Source organism: Crocodylus porosus, unplaced genomic scaffold (assembly GCF_001723895.1).
Source record: "Crocodylus porosus isolate Cpor-Errol unplaced genomic scaffold, CroPor_comp1, whole genome shotgun sequence".
NCBI lineage: Eukaryota > Metazoa > Chordata > Crocodylia > Crocodylidae > Crocodylus > Crocodylus porosus.
This window is the reverse complement of record NW_017728950.1, coordinates 22,016,490-22,038,339: the sequence shown is the minus strand read 5'-3', so window position 1 is coordinate 22,038,339 and position 21,850 is coordinate 22,016,490. Positions and strand designations below refer to the sequence as shown.

Genomic DNA, 21,850 nt, shown 5'->3' with positions numbered 1-21,850 from the left:
TGGAGTGAAAAGTAAAGAAGCCAGAGGCTGGGCATACAAGACAGGCAGTCAGTGAAGATGTAGACTGGGGAGTCAATGGGTGAGAGAGAGGCTGGGTGGTGAGGAGACAAGGGGGATGAATAGTGGAGAAGTACCTGGGGAGTCAGATGTCAGGCAGGTTATAATGTGTCATCAATCCAATGTCTATAGTTAGTATCTGATTTTTAGTATCCAGGAGGTTGATGAAGTGAAGTTCATAGTCACCCATTGACTCCCCAGTCTATATCTTCACTGACTGCCTGTCTTGTATGCATACCAGCCCAGCCTCTGGCTTCTTTACTTTTCACTCCATCCAGGAAGAGCACACACCAACTGCTGAAACTTCCTTAACCTGACAAAGGATTTTTGAACCCGAAAGCTTGCTTAAAAATTGCTTTCCAACTATTTAAGTTGGTCTAATAAAAGATATCAAATTCACCCAAAGAACCTTGTCTGCCTATTAGCTTCGTTCATGTTCCTAGTAGCAGCACTGTGCATCTGCACTAACACTATTTAATTATTTTGCATATGTGCTTGTGTATACAGTTACTGCAATGGTATGCCTCACTGAATTCTCCTGTTCTATGGAAAAGAATGGTAGTTGAAAACTAAAGGCCTGATACCATGTACACAGTCTTACTGACTCCTGTTTTTGCAAAAGCAGAACCTGTGTTCCCATTTAACACCAAGTGTCACAGTAACCACACAGACAGATTTTTCCATTGACATCACATTTTCATCTTACCTGGAAAAAAAAGAAAGCTTGACCAAACCAATAATGCATTATAGTAATTTGAGCTGCATCAAATTTCAATGGTGTCCAGATGCATCTTGTCATTATCAGTTGAATTAGCAGACAAAACACCAGAACTGGCAAGTTATGGGGTCTAAACAGCAGAGCCACTAGGAGAACCAATCCACTATATATTTCCCATAAGCCTGTAATTTTTGTCTTGGAGTCTGTAGAGATAACCTGTGACCTGAGTAAATCTTTGGTACCAGTGAAAATTATGCCAAGGACAAAGACATAAACAAAACGAGCTTCAATAATTCCCCTAAAAAAAAAACAAAAAAAAAGTGTCAGAAAGAGGAGTTACTCATCTGTAGCTGTTTCACAATTTAAAAAAAAAACCTTTTTCAATACAAGAACAAAACAAATATGATTCTGCCAAACAAGTCATATTCCACTGCAATTACTGCAAAATTGTTCAAACACCTTTCAAATTCAGTAATTTAAAAATATTCTTCAAATATAAATTACACTACCAACAAAACCACTAGGGCAAAGAATATGGGCTAGTAAAAAAAAACAAGACACAAAACTAGTATTACAGTTAGCTGTCGGTATTGTTCACATTATGTTCCACAAAAACTCATTAACATAAATTGAAAGCTATATACACTACATTATTATTTTAAATATGACAATAAAATTCATAATAATAAAGCAATGTTGACAAGTTTTTTCAGACAAATAATTATCATTTAAAAAATAACAGCACATTTAGACTTGGAAGAGCTTATCAAAATGTTGCATCTACCAGCATACTTTTCTTTCTCAGCCGATCATGGAAGGAGAGGATAGATGGAACGGACTTAGAAAACCCAGCATTGTGGACACACACATTACACACTCTCTCCCCAGTTTTATAAGATGCAGAGTTAAGTACACTGCCGGCAAAGACTTTGTTGCTTTAATCTTTCATGCATGAACTACATTCACTGGAAAGAGGTTACTGTTAAGTTTATGATTTTAAACACACCAGAGTTAGGAAACAGAGAAGTTAAATGTTCACAAAATAATCTGAGTTCGTTGGTCAGCTAACAGGGGTGGGCAAAATATGGCCTGCGGGCCACACCTGACCCACCAGGCCATTCTATCCGGCCCATGGGGCACCTAAAAATTTAAAGAAAATTACTATCTGCCCATGGCTGCCTGTCAAAGACGACGAGGTGGCAGCAGCAGCAGGACCCAAGAGGAGCCAGCAGTAGGACTGAGCAGTGGTAGGACCTGCCTGGCCCCACCACCCCCAGCCCCCAACCAGAAAGTTCTGTGGCTTCTGGCCTGGTGACCCTTTGGCTGTTCCCCACCCCTCCTCTGTCTGAGTGGAAACTCAGATCAAATCAGATGGAGGGAGGAGGGGAAACCACTGAAATCAGCCCATGTTGCAGGGCTCACGCCGGGCCAGGTTGGTCTCATGCCTTGTTATGCAGTCCCGGCCACGCAGCTAGGAACCGCATGGTGCTGGCTGGGATGGGCTGGAGCCGGAGCAGTAGGCAGGCAGGCAAAGAGGAATGGCAGTGGCAGCGTGTGGGAAACAGCAACAGCAATGGTGGGTGGGCAGGCACGTGGGAGAGAAAGTAGGGAAGCAGCAGGGGACAGGCAGCAGTGACGGTTGGCGGTGTCAGTGGACGGGAGCATGAGGCCTGTGCCGCTGCCCTAAGAACAGTGGGGGCCCAGGGTGGGATGGCAGGAGGGCGCAGCCTGAGCACAGGGTCCACCTGGCTCCATCTCATGAAGCTTACATGCAGTCTGTCCAAGTGGCTTGCCTCTGGGGGGAGTTGTGCACATGGAAGCCAGCAGCTCAGCCCCACTCACTACTATGCACAGGTCTTGGGGAACAGCAGGGAACCTGCGCTATGGAGCTGGGCTGCCTCCACCCTTCTCCCTGTCACACTTGCTGAGCCCCATTAGCTGCACCAGTAGCTTCACTGTGGAAGGCTTGGTGGGGCTGGCCCTGCACACTGCCACCACCTGTGGCTGGGAATTAGGTTGGGAGCATGGAGAGTTGCGTGCAATGGGGCTGGGTGGGACTGGCCCCACTCACCGCCATCACATGCAGCTCCAGGGACTGGCATACTCCAGCAGCTCAAAGGATGTCTCCCTCCAATCGCACCCACACATACACCCGCACCCTTCCACACATTGCACCCCCACCATTCCCCCAAACACATTTAACAACCTCCCACACGTACTCCCACCCCACCCACCATAACCCCACACCCTCCCACAGCCTCACCCCAACCACATACTCCACACCCATTCCCCATCACCCACACTCACCCACTCCCTCCCACATATACTCCCTTACCCCCACCCACAATATATAAGAGTAGGACTGTATTTTGAGCTATTATGCAATTGCCTTTGGATACACTATGCAAACACATAAATCAGGACAACAATATTTTTAAATAAAATTACAATAAGTTACAGTAGATGTGTTTTTTAGCATATGGTTTGGTTTTTTCCCTGGTTTCAAGATGGCAACACTCTCCACACCAAAAGGAGTACTTCCAGGGCAAAGGGAGGGACTTCCAGGGGCAAAGGTCAGGGGTTAAAAGTGGGAGTTCTGGTCCCAAGGTGGTGACCAAGAGGTGGGGCACCTGTAAAGGGGGAGGGCTACCCTTGTGGCCCTCGACAGCTCACCAAAACTGATTAAGTGGCCTTCCAGCCGAAATAATTTTCTGCCCCATCATATAACACAGTAATCAGATTAATTTTTATTCCATTAAATATAAAAGCAACCACAACAGCATGGCTTAGTAATGCTTTAAAAGCATTTACAAGAAACCCTTGCCATTTGTGGGTTCAGGGATCCCCGCGAATGGGGAAATCCACGAATACATTAATGAACAGTGGCAGGAGTGTGGTGGCACCAAGTGTGCAGCTCCCGCAGACACTGCCGGAGGTGTTAGCAATGGCAGGGGAGCATGCGTGAAGAGAGCGTGTGCAGGGAGAAAGCATGGGTTCAAATATTTACACAGCAAATATCTGAAACTGTGAATCACAAATCTGTGAATGGCGAGTGTTTTCTGTATTTATTTAATTTCTCAAATTTAGTGCTGTGTCAAGAAAAATTGTGTTTCTTTCTCATGTAACATACTTACATTTTTAAGAACAGTTGTGCCAATTAATCTTGGTTTAAGTTTCTGTCTGTGATATTTTACTGAAAAGTACAATAAGTACATATACAGTGATTAAGAGTTCAAAAAAATGGCTGTCTAAAACCAAATTCTGAAATTTCACATTTAGGCACTTAAAGAGGCCCAATTTATAAGTCCTTGTACTTAAGGGCACAGGGTTGGAAATTTTTATGGTTGAGCTACTACTAGGAACTACTCAAATTGCAATTTTACAGAAATCACAAAATCCAGTACTGCCAGCAAAATTGGCCAATGCCTGTGAAATCTGCAGGGGGAAAAAAACAATTTACTGATAATAAAATGCTGGCTCCCCAGAGAGAGCCAGCAGTCCTCATGGTGCTACAGCGAGGCTATGCAGCAAAGCCACCTGTCTCACTGTGCCAGGCCTAAAATCTTGCTTCAGGAGTCTCCCTCAGTGAGGGAGCCCAAGGCACACAGACCCTGCAAACCTTGGGAGTGCTTTGCCCACACTAATATTACTGGGTGCTTCTTTCAGCCCAAAGCATCCCAAGACAGTATCAGATAGAACTGAGGGAAAATAAGAAGACAAAGTCCACCGGCCAAGCTGGGAGTGGAAGGCCTCCCCCCTCTCTCAACAGTAGCACAGCAAGGCAAGCTGTAACCCAATACCTTTATTGATGATGGGGTGGGAGGTGGGTAGAATGAAGAAGTCTGAATACATTTTGAGCAAACAAAAGCAATCTGAGTCTTACAAAGTCTGGTATAGCTACCCTTTTAAGACATGACTGGCCTAGACATAATTCCCAACTCCTGGCTAGTTTCCAGGTTTTTACTTACAGAAAATCACCAGACAGAAGCCTGGAGCAGTTGCTTGAGGTCTTCCTGCCAGAAGGAAAAGAGAGATCCCATCCTCCCCCTAGGAATTTTATCTGGCCAGATCCCCGACGGACCAGCCTGATCCAAGAAGAAAGCCAAGAGAGAGAGGATCACCTGGGCTGACCCACGTGAGGGGCAAAAAATGGGGGAGGGAATTTCTTCACAATTTTAACTACCACCTACAATTGATATCATAGTTACCCCAGTAAAGTGATCTTCCTTCTTCATTTTCCATTTAACATTCCCTTAATGAAAAGCTAAAGTATCACACTGAAGAGAGTTCATAATAGAGCACAGGTTTTTAAAAGATCAGAATGACTCTTGGTCTCAAGTAGTAATAAGCAGGAGAGGTTGCAAGCATCCTAAAAATTAATTAGTGCTCCACTATTCATTGGACAAACTGGATCAAAATTCATGTCAGAGTGGACTAACTTGCAATCATCCAAAGAGTCAAATATTCAATATATTAAACATTGCCAAAATATTAAAATGCTTTTGAGAAATAATGAGTCTTTCCACTACCCGCAGTGAGAGACAGAAAGAAAGAGATATCTCTAAGGAGTACTAGTCATTCTATATAGTAGTTATGCATGAACACGCTTTGTTGTAGAGAACCCATACTCAATTAAAAACATAAAACAGAGTTCAGGTCAGAGGTGCTCAAACAGTGGAAGTTCAGATCACAACACCAAACTGTTCCGACTGGAAAAGCTGTTCATAAGGAACAAACTTATCAAAAAATCTCCTGAAACAAAACAAATCAAAGCAAAATCTCTCTCTCAAATGCATACCATATTTCCCATCTTCATAAAATCCAACCTTGCACTAGCACCAAAACCATTCTTAGCAGGTGACTTGATGCCTAAATTTCATTTCCATATAAAGGAAACAACAGAAATATGAGGAAGGAAAAACACTGGCAAAGGGCAGCCAACCTGTGGCACGTGCACAACACACAGGCAGCCTGTGTGTGGCACCTGGCAAATCAAGACAAGCAGTACAGTGGCAGAGGGCAGGAAGCAGAACGCAGAGTAGCATTAGAAAGTTTTGGATGTAATAATATTCTACAGAAGCAACAAAGAAAACTAAAGAAATCCTACACTAATGATATGAAGGCACAAACATCCACCCACCATCACTAACCTTTGAAGACAAGTTTTTCTGATAAATCTGTGAAAAATAAAACTAAGAGCTACAAGCTAATCTTTGCTTGCACACTGTATTTTAAGGTGTATTTCCCACTGACTGCCTGTTCATATGAAAAGCCAGATAATTTATTCTTTTCTTGTCAACAAAGAAATTAGCCAGTTTCTATTAAACATTATCACCGAATGAAAGTGATTTTTTCTAGTTAGTCTTGATAGACACTATTGAGACTTTCTTACAAAAAAATTATTTCACCTGGGGGGTTTTGGATCTCATCTAAAAAATTCATTCCTTAAGGTTTTCTTTTCTTCTTCCTCCTTATACAGTAAATGAATAGTCCTCCTCACAAAGAATGTATAATTTAAGTTAATGATGCGATGCAAGTCATCACTGAAACAATCAAATACACCTGGTGGTCAAGCACTGGAACAAGCTACCTAGAAAAAATGTGGAATCGCCATTCTTGAAAATTTTCAAGAATGGGTTAGACAGGCATTTGGCTGGGATGGTTTAGTCAGTAACCATCTTGCTTTAAGCAGAGGGCTAGACTAGATGATTTTGTGAGGTCCCTTATAACCCTAGTTTCTTAAGATCCTACCAGGATTACCAACTATCCATAAATTTATAACTTCCCATAAAGAAACAAGCTAAACATTTCTGTCTGTAAAGTCTGTAATAAAAATGAGCCTTCCATAAAAATTAAGCAAAAAACTTAAGCTCACTGAAAATCCGTGGCTGGAAGGAGGTGAGTAGGCATGCTTGAAGCAAGAAGTGCCATATAGTGTCCAAGTGGGAGCACAGCACTGCGCAGGAAGTATTTTTCTCAAGGCTTAGCCTTAGCCTCTCCTCCCTGCATTGTACCCAAGGGTGCCAACTGGGTCCCTTTGGCCATCTCTTGCCTGTTACAGCTGCTTGCCTGGGAAGTACTGGGGGCAGGGGTGGAGACAACTGTGTGGCTGTCTGGAGGGAGAGAGGCTGAAGGCAGGGGTCTGTGCTTGCACACAGAGGACATGCTTGGCATGGGTAAGGTGGGTCAGGGGGGCATCAGGGTGTGGTAGCAAGCAGTAGCATAACTAGGGCAGGGAGCGGGACTTAGAGTGGGCACCGGTATGGCCCCTCTGCCAACAGAAATTTTTTCTACAGCAGGGGCAACTCTTTGCAGTCCAGCAATAGGGAAGTAGGCAGATCCAGCCCTGTGTCCAGTAACATATCTGTGGGGCAAGATGGTGAGCAAGGCAAGCAGAATGTGTTCCCCCCCACCAAGGCCTTGCTGTGGGAGACAAAATCCAGCACCCAAAAGTATACCTGGGCAGGGAAAGAGAAGTGAATGGGGTACCAAGAGCTCCCTGTGGAGTCCATACTAGTGGACTAGTGTGCAGCAAGCCCATCCCTCAGCTACAGCAGCCAAGTTTACACTGTTACAGCAAGAGTTGCAGCAGCTGCAGCAAGAGCACAGAGAGCAGGGGCAGGTAAGATTTCACTCCCCATCTGGCAATGATCTATACGCATCGCGGCAGCAAGTCTCATGCAGGATTTGCAAGAGGGCTTTTTGGTTTGGACTTGCAGCCCATGGGCTCAGATCCACCTCTCCTCTATACAGAAACCTGCCTGTTCCTCTTTGTTGCCACTACGCTGGCAGCAAAGGCAGGGACAGATGTAGCCTTTGAAGAAGGTCAGCAGCCATGAACAGACTTACTGCTCCCTGCTGTGCCCTCCAGCTACATTGCTTCAAAAATGACTGTAGTTCCACATAGTAGCATGCTCATGAGCCAGGGGTATGACAGGAGGCTGCACATTCTAGGGCTCCATTCCCCTCCTTCCCCTGAAATGACAGAGAGCTGAGGAGCAGAGCTGAGTACCTGCACTTTGCACCTTTGGTCTTACAGGGACTGCTGCAACCTGTGCAGCCAAACGTCAGTGAGCACTTCCCTGTACACTCTGCCTCCACTCGCCTAGAGAGACTCCCACTTCACCATCAATACCGGAGAGACACAGGGCCTGTAGTCTCCAGGCTATGGTAGAACAGCAGTGAAGAGCAGACGTGGAGTGCACAGGAGAGCTCTGCTGGGGGTGGAGGAGCGCAAGGAGAGTAAGGGAACAGTGTACTGTGGGATGTTGGAGGACCAAGCTCTCCCCTGTCATGCTCCGTAGGTTTTGCATTCATTTTGAAGTGTTTCTAAATAGAACTTGTTTCTTATAGGGTTATATTTAGAGCACTTGCAAAATTTTTGCAGAGCTTCAAAGGGTGTGTACATCTGTCCACTTGCTCTTTGGAGAGCTTCAAAGGCAATCAAAGTCTTTCAATGTTACATCTGTCTCAAAGGTGAAACTGGAAGTAAACACTCTTGTATGGCATCAGAAACGGCCTTGTCAAAAACAAAAGAGAAGCAAACTGCACATTAGCATTACAAAATACACTGATAAGATTTCCCTTTTTACTGAACCATTTACCTTTTGGGTTTACTGTAACAACAGCACAAAGAGGATGTGTATCCCCAAATTAATAGCAGCCTTTTAAAGGCAAAAATACTATTTGACAACCTTTTTCAAAGTTTGGAAGAACTCAAAAAAAAGTCAAACAGTATCAACTAAACTTAAAGAAATTCCATTGTTCTTTTACAGTACGGTACTCATTCTACCAAACTGTTCAATTAAGTGGCTTTTGGCAAGTGACCAACTGAAGATTAACTGGAAAATGCTACACTTAAATATAAGTTTTATACTCTTAATGAGAAGTGAAAGCTAAATGAAAACTATTGCATACAGCAATATTAAGGGGTACACGTAACTCAATACCACAAATGCATCATGAGAAAAGACATTAAAAAAGTACAGTATCACATGAAATCAAATTATGCAACAGGCAAGACACTGAGATGACACTAGCACAACTCATGAATTTATCTAGACACTTTCAGACATCTAAATGAACCAACTGTATCCAATGCTAGTTCATAAATTTTTCATAATTATAAATTAAAAATGAGGCTAAGATGTCTCAGAAAATTATACTTAAAGTCTGAGGGGGATGATATCAAATTTTAATACTGTTAAAGCCAGTTGGCTCCCATCCAATATACTTGGGGGAAAAAGTTTCAGATTTAAGAAAACCTGATGCTTTCCTGTTACGTAGTTTTTACAGTATCCATGAATGAAGCACAAGGTATGGCTCTACAAATCTGCAGCGCTCCACCATATACAAATTCAGGTTTAATCTATTACTACTCCAAAATTACTTGCAAGAGGGCTTATTTGTTTTTCAGGATCTCACATCTCCCCATGTCAATGCTCACATTGACTGATTTCATCTATGGCTTCATGTTACAACTACCTTTGTCAAGATGATAGAGGCCACAGAGGAAAGAGAATGTAACCCAACCTCTGAGGACACCCTAATAGGTTGAAGAGATTCAGCAAGAAAGTTCTACTTCATTTATCAAAAGCATTCATAGAAGCTGAAGATAAAAGGCACCTAATTAGGTCAACTTCTTTCCACTAACCAGTGTAAAATTGACATCCCTTATCTCAGTATCTCAGGATATTCTATTGTCATTATCCTCATAGAAATCATTTAAATATATTTATAAAACTTAGATGGAAAAGTAACAGCTTCAGATGTTTACCTGCAGGAAATGGCTTCAATAAAAGCTATGATGTAACCAGCTGAGGAAGGTTTAGACTCAAAATTATCTCCAAATAAATGCATCTTCTGACAGTGAAACACTGTCATTACTTTGTTCGGGTTGCTATATAATAGTCAATTTTCCCATTGGGCATCCTGCATTATTTTAGATAGGTCCTCTGAGGGAAAGTGGGGGTCTAAATTATACCCTCAGAAATGTTTAATTTGAAGGTTATCTTAGCAAAAGCCACATAAGATAGTGCTTGCTTTAATGGCCTCTTCCTTATCCATCTCCCAGCAGCAGTCACACTTGGAGATGGAAGGTTACCTTTAGTGGAATTGAAGGGAGAAAATATCATATGAGGGACTCTCCATGCCACATTAAAAAGTCCAGCAGCAGGAGAAAGCTTACTGAACTAGTTACTCCTTTCCCCTAGCAGTAACTAGCTTAAGAGAGGCACCCACTACTTAGCAGCCAAGAGTAGTAGAGACTGGTCCTGCTCTGTACTAGGGCACACTGGGCAGGTACAGACATTACACTTTTACTAGTATGAAGTGCTTAGAAACTGGTCTATACCCATAACAGAACAGAAGTTCAGCACACGTAGACTGATTTACAAATGACAGAACGTGGTCTAAGATTCCCCCCACAAAGGGTGAACATAAGTGCTGTTTGGTATCAATCTAAATTATACCGCCTACAGAAAACTATGTAACTTGGATCGATTCTGTCTCTGGCTTTTTGAATGTCTGTACCTAGCCCTCCAGTATTACAGATCTGAACTTGTTTCCAATCACTTACACCAGTTTATGTGTAATTTCTGTTCCTAGCCCAAGAGGCCCTGCTGTTCAGCAAGAAAACTCAGTGGTAGAGAGCTAAAAAGTGTGCTATGGGGGAAGGAAAAAGAAGAGGGGATCCCATAAACATAACACCTACATCAAGGGGCATGGTGGTGAAGCAGTTAAAGTACCTTGCTCTGGTTCTGAAGGCATACTAAGCTACCCTCAGTTGACCCAGCTATAAATGAGTACCTGGTCATTCATGGTGAGGAGTCAAAAGTGACCCCATTACTCCCTTATGCATAGCTGGTGTAGAGACACTGGTGTTTTAACCACATTGGCCCAACGGGCCATGAGGCTGGGGCTGACCTCTGACTTGACATCTACATCAAAAGCAAAATCAGATAACTAACACAACTGGTGTCAAATATGTTCTAAATTGCTATATGTTCATTAGCTGTATAAAAAGCAACAAGGACATTGTACTTTTCTTTATGACACCAAAAGTTCACCACCAAAATTCCTTTAAAAGTTTCCAAATATCTTTCTACTTTTTACCATTGTTTACGCTGGCAACAGAGCCTAGAGTTAAGGTTGCCTAAAATCACATTTTAAGACTGTTTTCAGTGGTTTAAAAATAGGAGTGGGGGGCTGATTTTCACTTTTGATTTTGACTTCTGCAGTTCAATTCCTCATCTATTACACAGGAATTGTTTACCATAGGTGTCATGAACATAAATTAATATTTGTGAAGCACTGGGATGCTATGGTGATGGACACTAAAGAAAATCCTCTGAGGAAATAACTGCATTCATTTCATGGTATTGGTGGCGTGCATTAAATAAGGCACTGGGTATCATACTGAATAATGATGGATAAACTGAAACACTGAACAGTACCCATTCACTGGGCACTATCTATCTTATATACTGAAGGAGTACAAGGAAAAACTGAGTAGAAAAAAAGACTCTATGTCGGGTCGCAAACTTATGGTCCATGGACCAGATCTGGCCCATGGAGCCACTGAATCTGGCTCATGGAGCTGGATCCTCAGTCCACATTTGTGCCTAACAGCAAGGATCTGTGTCTGAGCCAGCTCTAGTCCAACGTGGACCAAGTGATTTCAGGAGCACATCAGCAGTGGAAGACCTGCCTGCACCATGCAAGGGCTAGGGAGCTCCACCCATGCCACCACTGCTTTCCTCAACCACTCATTCCCCAGCTGCAACACAGGTGCAGTTTCCACCCAGAGGGGAGCTGTGTTGGAGCCAGTCAGCTTCCAACTGTGTCTATGTGGCAGCTGCAAGGGAGAGGGAGAGTGGGGAAAAGCAGCAGCCATACAGATAATTTGCAGATGCTGGTCCCTGGGCAGTTCTCCATCAGATTGAAGTTGCACCCATACCACAGCTAGGGAGCAGAGGGCTGGGAGAAGCAGTGGCAGCACAGGCACAGCTCCCAGGTGCCTGGCTCTAGCAGGGGTGCAAGGAAAGACCCACACCACTAACATGAAGATGCAGCATTAATAAAAGTGTTTCCAACAGATCAAAGGTCATGAATATTTCCCCCTATTCAGCACTGTGTTCAGTTCTGGGGCCCTGTTACAGGGTGCTTGGAGTGCCTGTCACTATAAGAAGAGAAGCTGCCAGGGCACATCCACATGAAATGCTACATAATCATAGCATTAGTGAGCACTAACCATGATGCTGCCACTACTGCACTGTAAGGTCAAAAATGACCTGTGTGCTACCAGAACTGTGCAGTACCAATTGCACATTCAGGGACATGCATAGATGCACCCACTGAGAAGCTGCCTGCAGGTGGCAAAGGGGTGCTGATTAGGATGCCAGCTGACCAGAAGGGAGCCAGGTTTGAAGCATTTAAGCCCAAGGCCTGAACTGGTCAGGCTGCCTAGCCCTGAGCACCACAAGCAGAAGAGCTCCTAGCAGCAGGGCTCCTGCCTTAATATCTGAACTGGGGGTAAGCACTGGGGGCTTGTGGAAAGGACTGAAGGGGAGGTATGGAGGTCCCAACGAGCCCAGAGAGAAAGAGGGGCCAGAAGAATAGAGGGCCTGGGGCCCAGAGGGAGAGAGCCTGAGCTCATTGACAGATGGAACAGGCCTTGGAAGAGACAGGCCTGGGACCCAGATGGAAAGAGCCTGAGCCTAAAGTGGGTGAGTGTCAGCAAGGCCAAGGAAGCCCAAAAGTTTCACTGGTCCCCAAGCGGGTCCAGGGCCCAGAAGGGCCAAAGGCCGAGTAAAGGGCCACAGGTGATGACTGGCAGAGCCAGAGGAGCCCAGGAGTCTCAGCTGGCTTCGAAGCGGCTCAGAGAGGGGCCAAAGACCGGGAGTCACAGCTGGAGACCAAGGGGGCCAACAAGCCCACAACCCAAGAGGGGCAAGGACTGCGGGCTAGAAGCCCATAGCTCAGGAAGGGCATGGGTTAGTAGATCATCTGTGAGACAGTAGAGCCCATGTAATTAACCTCAGGAGCCAGAGAGTGAGACTACGCTTGGGAAGGCCTGAGGCAGCCTCACTTTTTCTAAAAAATTAACATCAAGGTGTGGTGGGAGAGTGAAGGGAAGATTGTCCAAGGGCAAGCATGAGTTAGCAAGGGCTGCACAGCCACCGGGGGTAGTGCAACCACCCCTGGGACAAGCACTTGCTGCAGCCCCCAATTACAGAAAAGTTGAGGACAAATTGGAGAGAGTCCAGCAGAGGGCAATGAAAATGGGTAGGGTGCTGAAGCATATGACTTGCAAGAAGAGGCTGTGGGAACTGACTTATTTAGTCTGGAGAAGAGAAGACTGAGGAGGGATTTGATAGCATCATTCAACTACCTGAAGGGTGGTTCCAAAGAGGATGGAGATAGACTGTTCTCAGTGCTGACAAATAACAGAACAAGGAACAATGATCTTCTGTTGCAGCAAAGGAAGTTTAGGTTAAATATATTAGGAAGAACCACTTGCTTACTAGGAGGGCAGTAAAGCACTGGAACAGGTTACCCAGAGAGGCTATGGAATCTCCATCCTTGAAGGTTTTTAAGACCTGGCTGGATAACAAAGTCCTGGCTGGGATTATCTAGTTGTGGATGGTCCTACTTTGAACAGGAGGTTGGACTAGATGACCTCCTGAGGTCCCTTCCAACCCTAATTTTCTATTATTCTATGCTATCCAGCCTGCACTGGACAAAATCTGGGTTGTTCCAGCCTACAGCATACAAAATGTTCTGTGTAATTAATGTAGTTCACATTACACAGCAATGTATGTACAGAAAGAAAGTGAATTAGGTTTACACAAGTAAATCTAACCCTAACTTTCCTACTCTTGGAATAGGTGACTTTGCAACCTTACCATTCTTTTAACATAGTTTTATATGTAATGCAATATAAGCCCTACATTTCCTCATATTATGGTGATATGAGTACATTAACTTGATGATCACATAGCAAATACAATTAAAAGTGGAAAAAACATGGTTCCTGACTGGCAACCCAGTATGAAACAGGCCATTCCTGGTATTTTTTCTAGGTTAAGTTTGGAGCTTAGGGCAGTGTAAGGCTCCTTTTACTTTTGCAGCCTCCACCCTGTATGCATTTTGTACTTTCTATTCTCTGGCAATTAGTTTGGTTTAAACAGTGAAGGTAGTAAACAAATTAAAATGGAGGTCTTTGCCCAAATGCAAAACCTTGATTTTTTTTTGGTTCCTCTTACTCAACAGAATTCAAAAAATGGTGCAAGATGAGGATGAGGTGTTTTGGCAGAACTGTGCACAGAAGCTCACCTCACTTTCCTAAGAACTATTTTTATTAAAAAGCCTTGTGCATGTCTACAGCTAAACAGCCATGTCTCTTCAACTTGCACTTTGAATGTGAGACCATGCATTTGGCAGTAAACCTTTATTTTATGACACTAAGGAACAACTTTTAAACTACTCCTTAATCAGAGCTAGGTCTGACACAGCAATCACCATATTCACATTCAAATTTAGGCTGAGACGGTGTAAAAACCTGTATTTGTCTTATTCTAATTGCAATTAACATGCTGACTATAACATAAATAAGCTGTCAGTGAAAGCTTTGCTCACTCTATACATTTAAGAACTTCACTTATTACTGTAATTGTGTTCTTTTTATTTGCAGCTTGGTGGATGCAGTTAATATTCTGTTCCACACTACAGTAGTTTTCTTCCCACTGAAGGAACACAGTATTCTACCCTAAGGAATTTTAGTGAAACAAAGCAAAACTAGAAATCACAATTAGAAATCAGGCATATTTCCAGAAAAACAAATTCAGGCACATAGCCAAATCCTGCCGATCGCTGGGGACTTCTTTACACAGAAGATTAAATACACAAAGTGTTACTTTAAAACTAAATGAAGAAGTCAAGTTCTTTTCAATATGGTTTTCACTCTGAAGTAAAAGAACTACATGAACCTATCAGTAAATCTGACCTTCTACTACCTGGCTCTAAAACCTCTTCTTGGAGCATTTCCCAGGTGATGCCCACTTTCTACATGTTGGTGATCAGGGACACTTTGACCTCAAAGCATAACCCCCAACCTATTCTATATTAGCCTGTCTCAAAGTGTTCTCTCTAAAAATTTATTCCAGCCAGAAACCTCAACACCTCTCTCCAAAAAACACACTCCAGAATGTAAGCTGGTAACTTTCTGCAACAACTCACCCATAGAAAATCTTGAGGCTGCAAAGCTGTTATAAAACTATCAAAGCTATTCGGCTGCATTCACAAAGCAGCTAATGGTACAACAGACACAAATACTCATCACAATTTAGAGCAGGGGTTGATGACAGACAGCCTGTGGGACAGATCTGGTGCATATAGCTAGAGGGCTTAGCCTGGGCCTGCACCCATGCTCACAACACTGCAGCTTCTTTCTGCCCTCCTGGCTTTGGTTTAATGAAGACTGAGTAATTTCACTGGCCTATCAAGCAGCTGGGTACTGGGGCCAGACAACTGGGATCTGTGTGCGCACCACTGCTGCTTCTCTCTGCTTTGTGTTCCCCAGCTGCAGTGCAGGCAGAGACAACTCAAACAGGGTGAGGGGCCTGGGGCAAATCAGCCCATGCAGCCCCATGGTCCCTGGACCCTATCGGGATCAGGGGGAGGAGGGGGCGGGGAGGCATAGCAAGTGGCTGGACATGGAGCCGCCGCTCCGCCCAGCTGTGCACTGCCGCTGCTCTGCCCAGCTCTGCAGGGCCCCACAAAGCATGGGGCTCGGGGTGCTCACCTTGATTTGCACCCCTCAGGGATGGCCCAGTGCATCTCGGGGTCTGGAAGCTGCACCTGCACTGCAGGTGCAGCTTCCAGACCCCGAGATGCACTGGGGCCAGGCATCTGCTAACTACATTCACACTGCCATTTCTTCTCCACCTCCTTCTCCTCAGCTGCAGCATGGGAGCAGCTTCCAGCTGGTGGGGAGCTGCACTTAAGCTAGGTAGCCCACGGATGCCCATGCCACAACCAGAGGGGAAGGAGGGAGGGGGAGTAAGAAGAAGAGATGGTACCACAGCTGCAGCTTGCAGACACCTAGGAAGCTGGGAAGCAGGGGACTGGGAGAGGTGGTGATGGAGCGGGCACAGTTCCTAGCTGCCTGGCCCCAGCATGGGGAAAACCCCCTGTTGTTGACATGACGCTGAAGCCCCCTACCTGCACGGGACCAGAGTCGGTTGTTCTGGCCCACTGGCTGTAAAAGTTTGCCAGCTTCTGAGTTAGCTGCATCATTGGGTTATTTCGCTTCATGCTGTACGTAATGTACCACCTATTGAGTGGCATGGTAAGAAAGGATGCAGCACCACTCCACAGTTTTGAAAAGGTGTCAATCAGTGTTAGGCTGCAAGCTTCAGATCTCAAGAACATGAATTTACTGTGTTTTGAAAAGATACATATTACAAAGCACTCAGCTGTGAAAGACACAAATACAAAACTTTAGGGAAACTGTTTCCATTTAGTCTAAAATGTATAACCATGAAGTAGTTAATTAAGCCTGTTTGGCATATTCTATACTAAATTTAGACTATAAATTTAGGCTATAAAGGTAAATATAGCAACAACGCTGAAAGGTTTTCTTTTTCCAGGAAAAAAAACTTTGTAACTGGCTAGATCAAAAAACTACTTCTGTAGTTAGTCAGTCTTCCTCAGCTTTTGAAAGGTTTACAGTTCAACATGCTATAGTCACATATGACTTTATTCATCTGAAAAGTTACTTATATACATAAAATAAAATTTATCAGTGCACATCCCTACAACTGGAATCCCTTTGCTCATACGAGTCTAATACTAGTACAGAGATAACATGCTATTTTCCAGGATCCCAAGTACCGCGTCTGTTACATATCTATTGATGAACTTACTTTGAAACATCTTTGTTGCTTTGTTGCCATGGAAATACAACACTTCCAATGGCTGCACGATAATTGTAGATTCCCAAGAGCCCAAGTGCCATCGCAATTTTTGAAACCAGGGAGCATCTCCTCTGAACCAGAATAAAGATCATAACTAAAGAGATAGCTGCTAGAAGAGAAAGTTCAGCTTTATGTTCAGAACTGTAAACAAAAAAAAATGTAATTACTGCATTTAAAATATAAAACCTACATTTAACAGGGATCTAACTACTGTACTATACTTTCAAAATTAATCATTGCAATGACATCTGTTACTAAATTTCTTAGAGGTGTTGTAAAGCCTGAGTATTTTTAGAGGAAAGATTTTGTTAATGAGATTTTTCTATTCAGGCACACGTATTTAAAAGTATAATTATCATGTCTTCCCATATGTTAGCAGCTCTGTTTGTTCTAATTAGATAAAAATGAAGCTTCATATTACATAACAAAAAAGGTTTTAATGCTTCGACACCAATTTTTTTAATTTTATCTAGCCACAAAAATTGGTGTTTTGCTCAAATTATTTACTTAAATTAACTATTCGATATACAGCAAGAAAAATATATTTATTACTTCATAAGCCTGCTCTTTTCAACAGCTCTGTACATATATATTACTTAATTTTTAGAAGCATAACATTCTCTTACCAACATGTTTAAAGGCACTGGTACACTATTTCATACAAATTTACTTTTAACAGAAAAACAGGACACATAACAAAACAAAACAAAACAAACCTGTTAGCATAATTGGGTTCTTTTTAATGTCAACGTAATAATATATCATACGCTACCCTAGAGTGACATAGGCCTTGCATCATGCCCTAGATCAGTGATTCTCAACTGGGGTCCCATGGCACCCTGGGGTGCTGTAAGATCCTTTTAAGGGTGTCATGGAATGTGATGAAGTACATGTATGCTTGTAAATGTCCCGCCCCTTGTACAGAGGTTAGTACTCACTCTTCCCTCTGCAACTTCTTCCTCTACCTCTCGACTCCTGCATGAGGAGAGAAGCACCATAGTAAATAAATTAGCTTCTGAAACAGGGTGTTGCTCCAGTCACAGAAGTTATGAGGATGTCCAGAATCTAAAAAGGTTACAACCACTGCTGTAGAAGGTAATTCTAGTAGACTCCTTTTGGCCAGCAGATGGAATGTATTCCAAAGTCAATTGCTGTGCATGAAACATACTTCCCACAACTAAATATGAAACTAAATTGAAAAATCTAAATCGGATTAGGCTGAGTACTTTACCTGGAGTCAATTATCACTATACTCTGGGCTGTCCCAGGGGAGGGGTGGGGGGCATAAATCGGGGCAACTGCCCCAGTCCCCGCACTTTGCAGGGCCCCACAGAGCTGGGTGAGGCAGCGGTTCCGCCTCTAGCCACTTGCTACTACCCCTCCCCCACCGCAGCAGCTTCTTTGAGTCTGGGGCCCGTGGGATCGGAGCAGGGGCGGGGCCCTGCATGGGCTAATTTGTCCCAGGTCCTGTACCCTGCTCGGGTCAGCTCTGACTGTACTGTATGGATAGACTGGCAATTCCTATAACTGAGATGTAAATTGTATTGGTATTTCATAAGAAAGTGAACAGGACCCTCAACACAACTGTGAAAAATGTCTGTTTCCATCTGCCAATATTTTTACGCCTTCCAAATGATTTAAATATGAATGACTATTCCAGGGGTCAGCAATGTTTTTGGGCAGAATGTCAAAAACACCCACAAGCTCCACTTGTAAAATGTTGGTGTGCCAGGGACAGATGGTGGAGGAACTGTGAGGAGCCCAATCCTTGTTGTGGCAGCACTGCTGCAACACTTCCTTTGCTGTCTGCCCCGAGGTACATGTGCCAAGCAAAATGCCTTCACATGCCATGCTCTGGCACCTGTCCCGGGGGGTTGCCTACCCTTGGATTATTCTATATTGCACAGAGACTCAAACCAACAGTATGACATCTTCTGCCTTGCCCTGCCTTCATACTTAAAATGCCATCATGGAAGGTTGACAGTCTATACCCAAAGCCTCTGGACAACTAATGCAACACTTGGTCTATATTTGCATGATCTCTGCATCACCCCACTGGAACTTAAGGTTTTCTTTCATTTACTTCACTTATATCACTTAAACTATTGTACTTTTCCATTCTTTGTTACACACTTTGCTTTGAATCCAACAGGGAAATGTAAGGCAGCTATTTCATCTACAGGGATAGAAGTCAGTCAAGATTGGGCCTGAAAGCTAAACATTTCCTTCCTCCTGGTCTATATTCATGACCCAATCAACTCCTCTCCCAACTTAGCTAGGGTACAGAGATATTGCAGCATGGAGAGGATGAGGGGAGAAAGGTGAGCAGCTCTAAAGAGTTCTTCAGGTATGTCAGTAAGTGTTGTGCTGACTGGGAGTTGACATTGAGCCTGGTATCAGAATTCTTTAGGTAACCCTTTTTTGACAGATGTGTGGGTTTTCTGAAGAGTGCAATGATACATTCTGTTTTAAGTTGTACTTAGTAATCCTTGTTTTAACTTAATGAAATGCTTTATGTGGGAGTTTAATAGATTTTTCTTCCTTAAACAAATAAAATGATGGCTAGCCGGGCTGGCATAAAACAACTAGTGGTGCCATGGATTTCTGTGGTCAACATCTTCTACTGCAGGGGTTGTCAATCGGGGGTACACAAACCCCCGGGGGTACTTGGATTGATCCATGGGGGGATGGGGATGGAGCAGAACCACCTTCCAGAAGCAGGGTAAGTAGTTTCACATAGTTTCCACAGGAGTATTTAGTGCACTGGAGAGAGATACCACATCTTAGACATCTGTAGGATAGACATGTGTAGAATCCACAGATTCTGATGCGTCTGTTGCAGGAGGTGTTGACTGCAGTAGCAGCAGAGATGTGCTCATAGGTTTTGCATCTATTGTCAAGACAAGACTGTGTCCCATTTGATGTCTGTTGAACAGCAAGGAGTTTGCTTCTGATGATGAGTTGCATAAGGTTAGGGGGTTGTTTGAAAGCCAGGAGCCAGAGACTAGGAATTTCTCTCAATGTCTGATCTTTATCCAATATAGCCTGTAACTGTTTGATGATTCTTCTGATCTTTCCTGAAGCTAGTATGAAAAGGATTTGATAATATTTTCCATTTCTGGAGCAAATACTGGTGTGGGGTCCGCCCCAGTTCCCCTTACAGAAGGTGATGTCAGAGTTATCTGTTAGCCTCATTGGGTGTTTATACATGGCCTCCAGGAGAGTGGGGGGAGAGGCTTTAGTTAGAACGGCTCCAAGAACCACTCTAATTAAAGTGCCCAGAGCATCTCTTGTGCATCAGCATCCCTGCACTGAAAAATGGTGGCGTGGGTGCTTTAACCAAAGCTCATCGAACAAGCTTTAGGTAAAGTGCCCCCACCACCATTTTTCAGCACAGGGATGCTGATACATATAACACTGGAGTCTGCTAAAAGCAGTAATTACCACACTCCAGCAGACTTGATTAATCAAGCCTGCTTCGACACACTGTAATTACAGTGTGTTGGAACAGCCTCGCCGCTCGTATATAGGTGCCCATTGACATAGTTGACAAGCACAAGCTGGGAAGCAATTAGCAAACACAAGTAGTTGACAAGCACAAGCTAGGGAGCATCAACATCAGTATTACAGATATCAGCGCTGGCCCTTGCCTACTCTGTAGCCGACTACTATACACCAGTATGGACCAGAAGCAGTCACACTTGACTTGTTGATATGCAACTGAACTCTGCAATGCGCTGCATCACTGGAACCCTCAAGTCAGCCCCAACCCTTTGGGGCCATGCTGCCCATGCTGTCACACACCACTCCTCCACCCATTAATTGTGAGGCAGCAACTCTAAGGGAAGTCAAGCAATTCAAGTAAAACAAACATCCCTCAGTCCATCAGGACCTCAACAATGCCCCTCACCATCACCTAAACTCCACAAGCCCTTTTGGATCTACCCACTTAACCTTCAACAACATGATTTTAACCCTAATGTAGCTTGGAAAACTGAATGTAGTTCATAGGAAGTCTCAAATAAACATCTTATGATAGCTCCAATGCAGAAAATGCCTGGCTTTGATCTCCCATGATGCTTATGGGCAACTCTAAACCATATCTGCACAAGCCATGGGAGATGTGGGTACTTGATGCACAAATGGAAAATTAAAAACTCTCCAGTGTGCAATTGTCATAACCCAGAATAGACAATGGAACTTACAACAACTCAATGCCCGATCCACAAATATGAAGGAGGTATCACAGCAATATGCTCTGCTGCTCCTGACACATTTTTCTGGCTCAACCACCTAAATGTAAAATTATAGTTACTGTTCTATACCTACATCAGCTATACAAAAGAAGATGACAATGGACGTAGTCTTGACAGTTGAGGATAACAATAGCTCCTCGTTCATCTACTGGTTTGATTACTATTTCGTTGTTGGATCTTAGGGAATGTATGGCTTTTCTCTCTAAGGGAGAAAGGTTGTGGTAGTCCTGACTTTTATTGCAAATTTCACTGTTAGCTTTCTTCTACCAGTGAAGATGTATGGCTCTGTCTGCTGAGAGGTGTCCAATCAGACATTTTATTGTTGTTTGTTTTATCAGAGGTGGTTCTGTCCTGGTTGTTGTGGAAATTTTCAGTATAAACCTGCTTAGAAATTCTTCTAATTTTCCACATATTAGTATCTTGCCCGGCTGTTCTTCTGGGCAGAAATTCAGGTCTTTGGAGAATACAGATATTTTAGAATGGGATAGACGGTGTTATGGTAAGTTTATGATGCTGGTGTTCTGTGTTCTGCTGTCTTGGATCTCTCCTGTGTCACTGGTAGGCTGTCTGTGAGATAGCTCTTATTGTAATAGTTGATTCCACCTTTTTTTCAGGCTGGATGGCTCTCATGAGATTTTTCCATAGCAGGTTTGGGTCTGCTGCATAGTATCAAGGTATGTCTCCAGGTTAACAACTGCAGGTTTAAAAGCCTAAGTCAATATGTCCTGTTCAAGTGCCAACATTTTCCAGACAGGATTCTTAAAGTTCTGCATTCAAATCCATATTAAAACACCTGAATTAAATGTTCCAGGTTTTGTTTAAGTAGCACTAGTCACCTAAAC

General features: G+C 43.6%; 1 protein-coding gene across 2 annotated transcripts in view; it reads right to left on the bottom strand.

The window, feature by feature from the left end:
- PIGG (phosphatidylinositol glycan anchor biosynthesis class G) overlaps positions 1–21,850 on the bottom strand; it is a 220,892-nt gene that overhangs the window by 52,358 nt on the left and 146,684 nt on the right. The window contains exons 9-10 of one of the 2 annotated variants that reach the window (XM_019555121.1): positions 16,702–16,893; positions 764–1,073 (exon numbers count right to left, since the gene is read on the bottom strand). In XM_019555121.1, coding sequence (XP_019410666.1) covers positions 764–1,073; positions 16,702–16,893 — 502 coding nt within the window. The remainder of the gene's footprint in view (positions 1–763; positions 1,074–16,701; positions 16,894–21,850) is intronic. The other variant, XM_019555122.1, reaches the window with a different exon arrangement.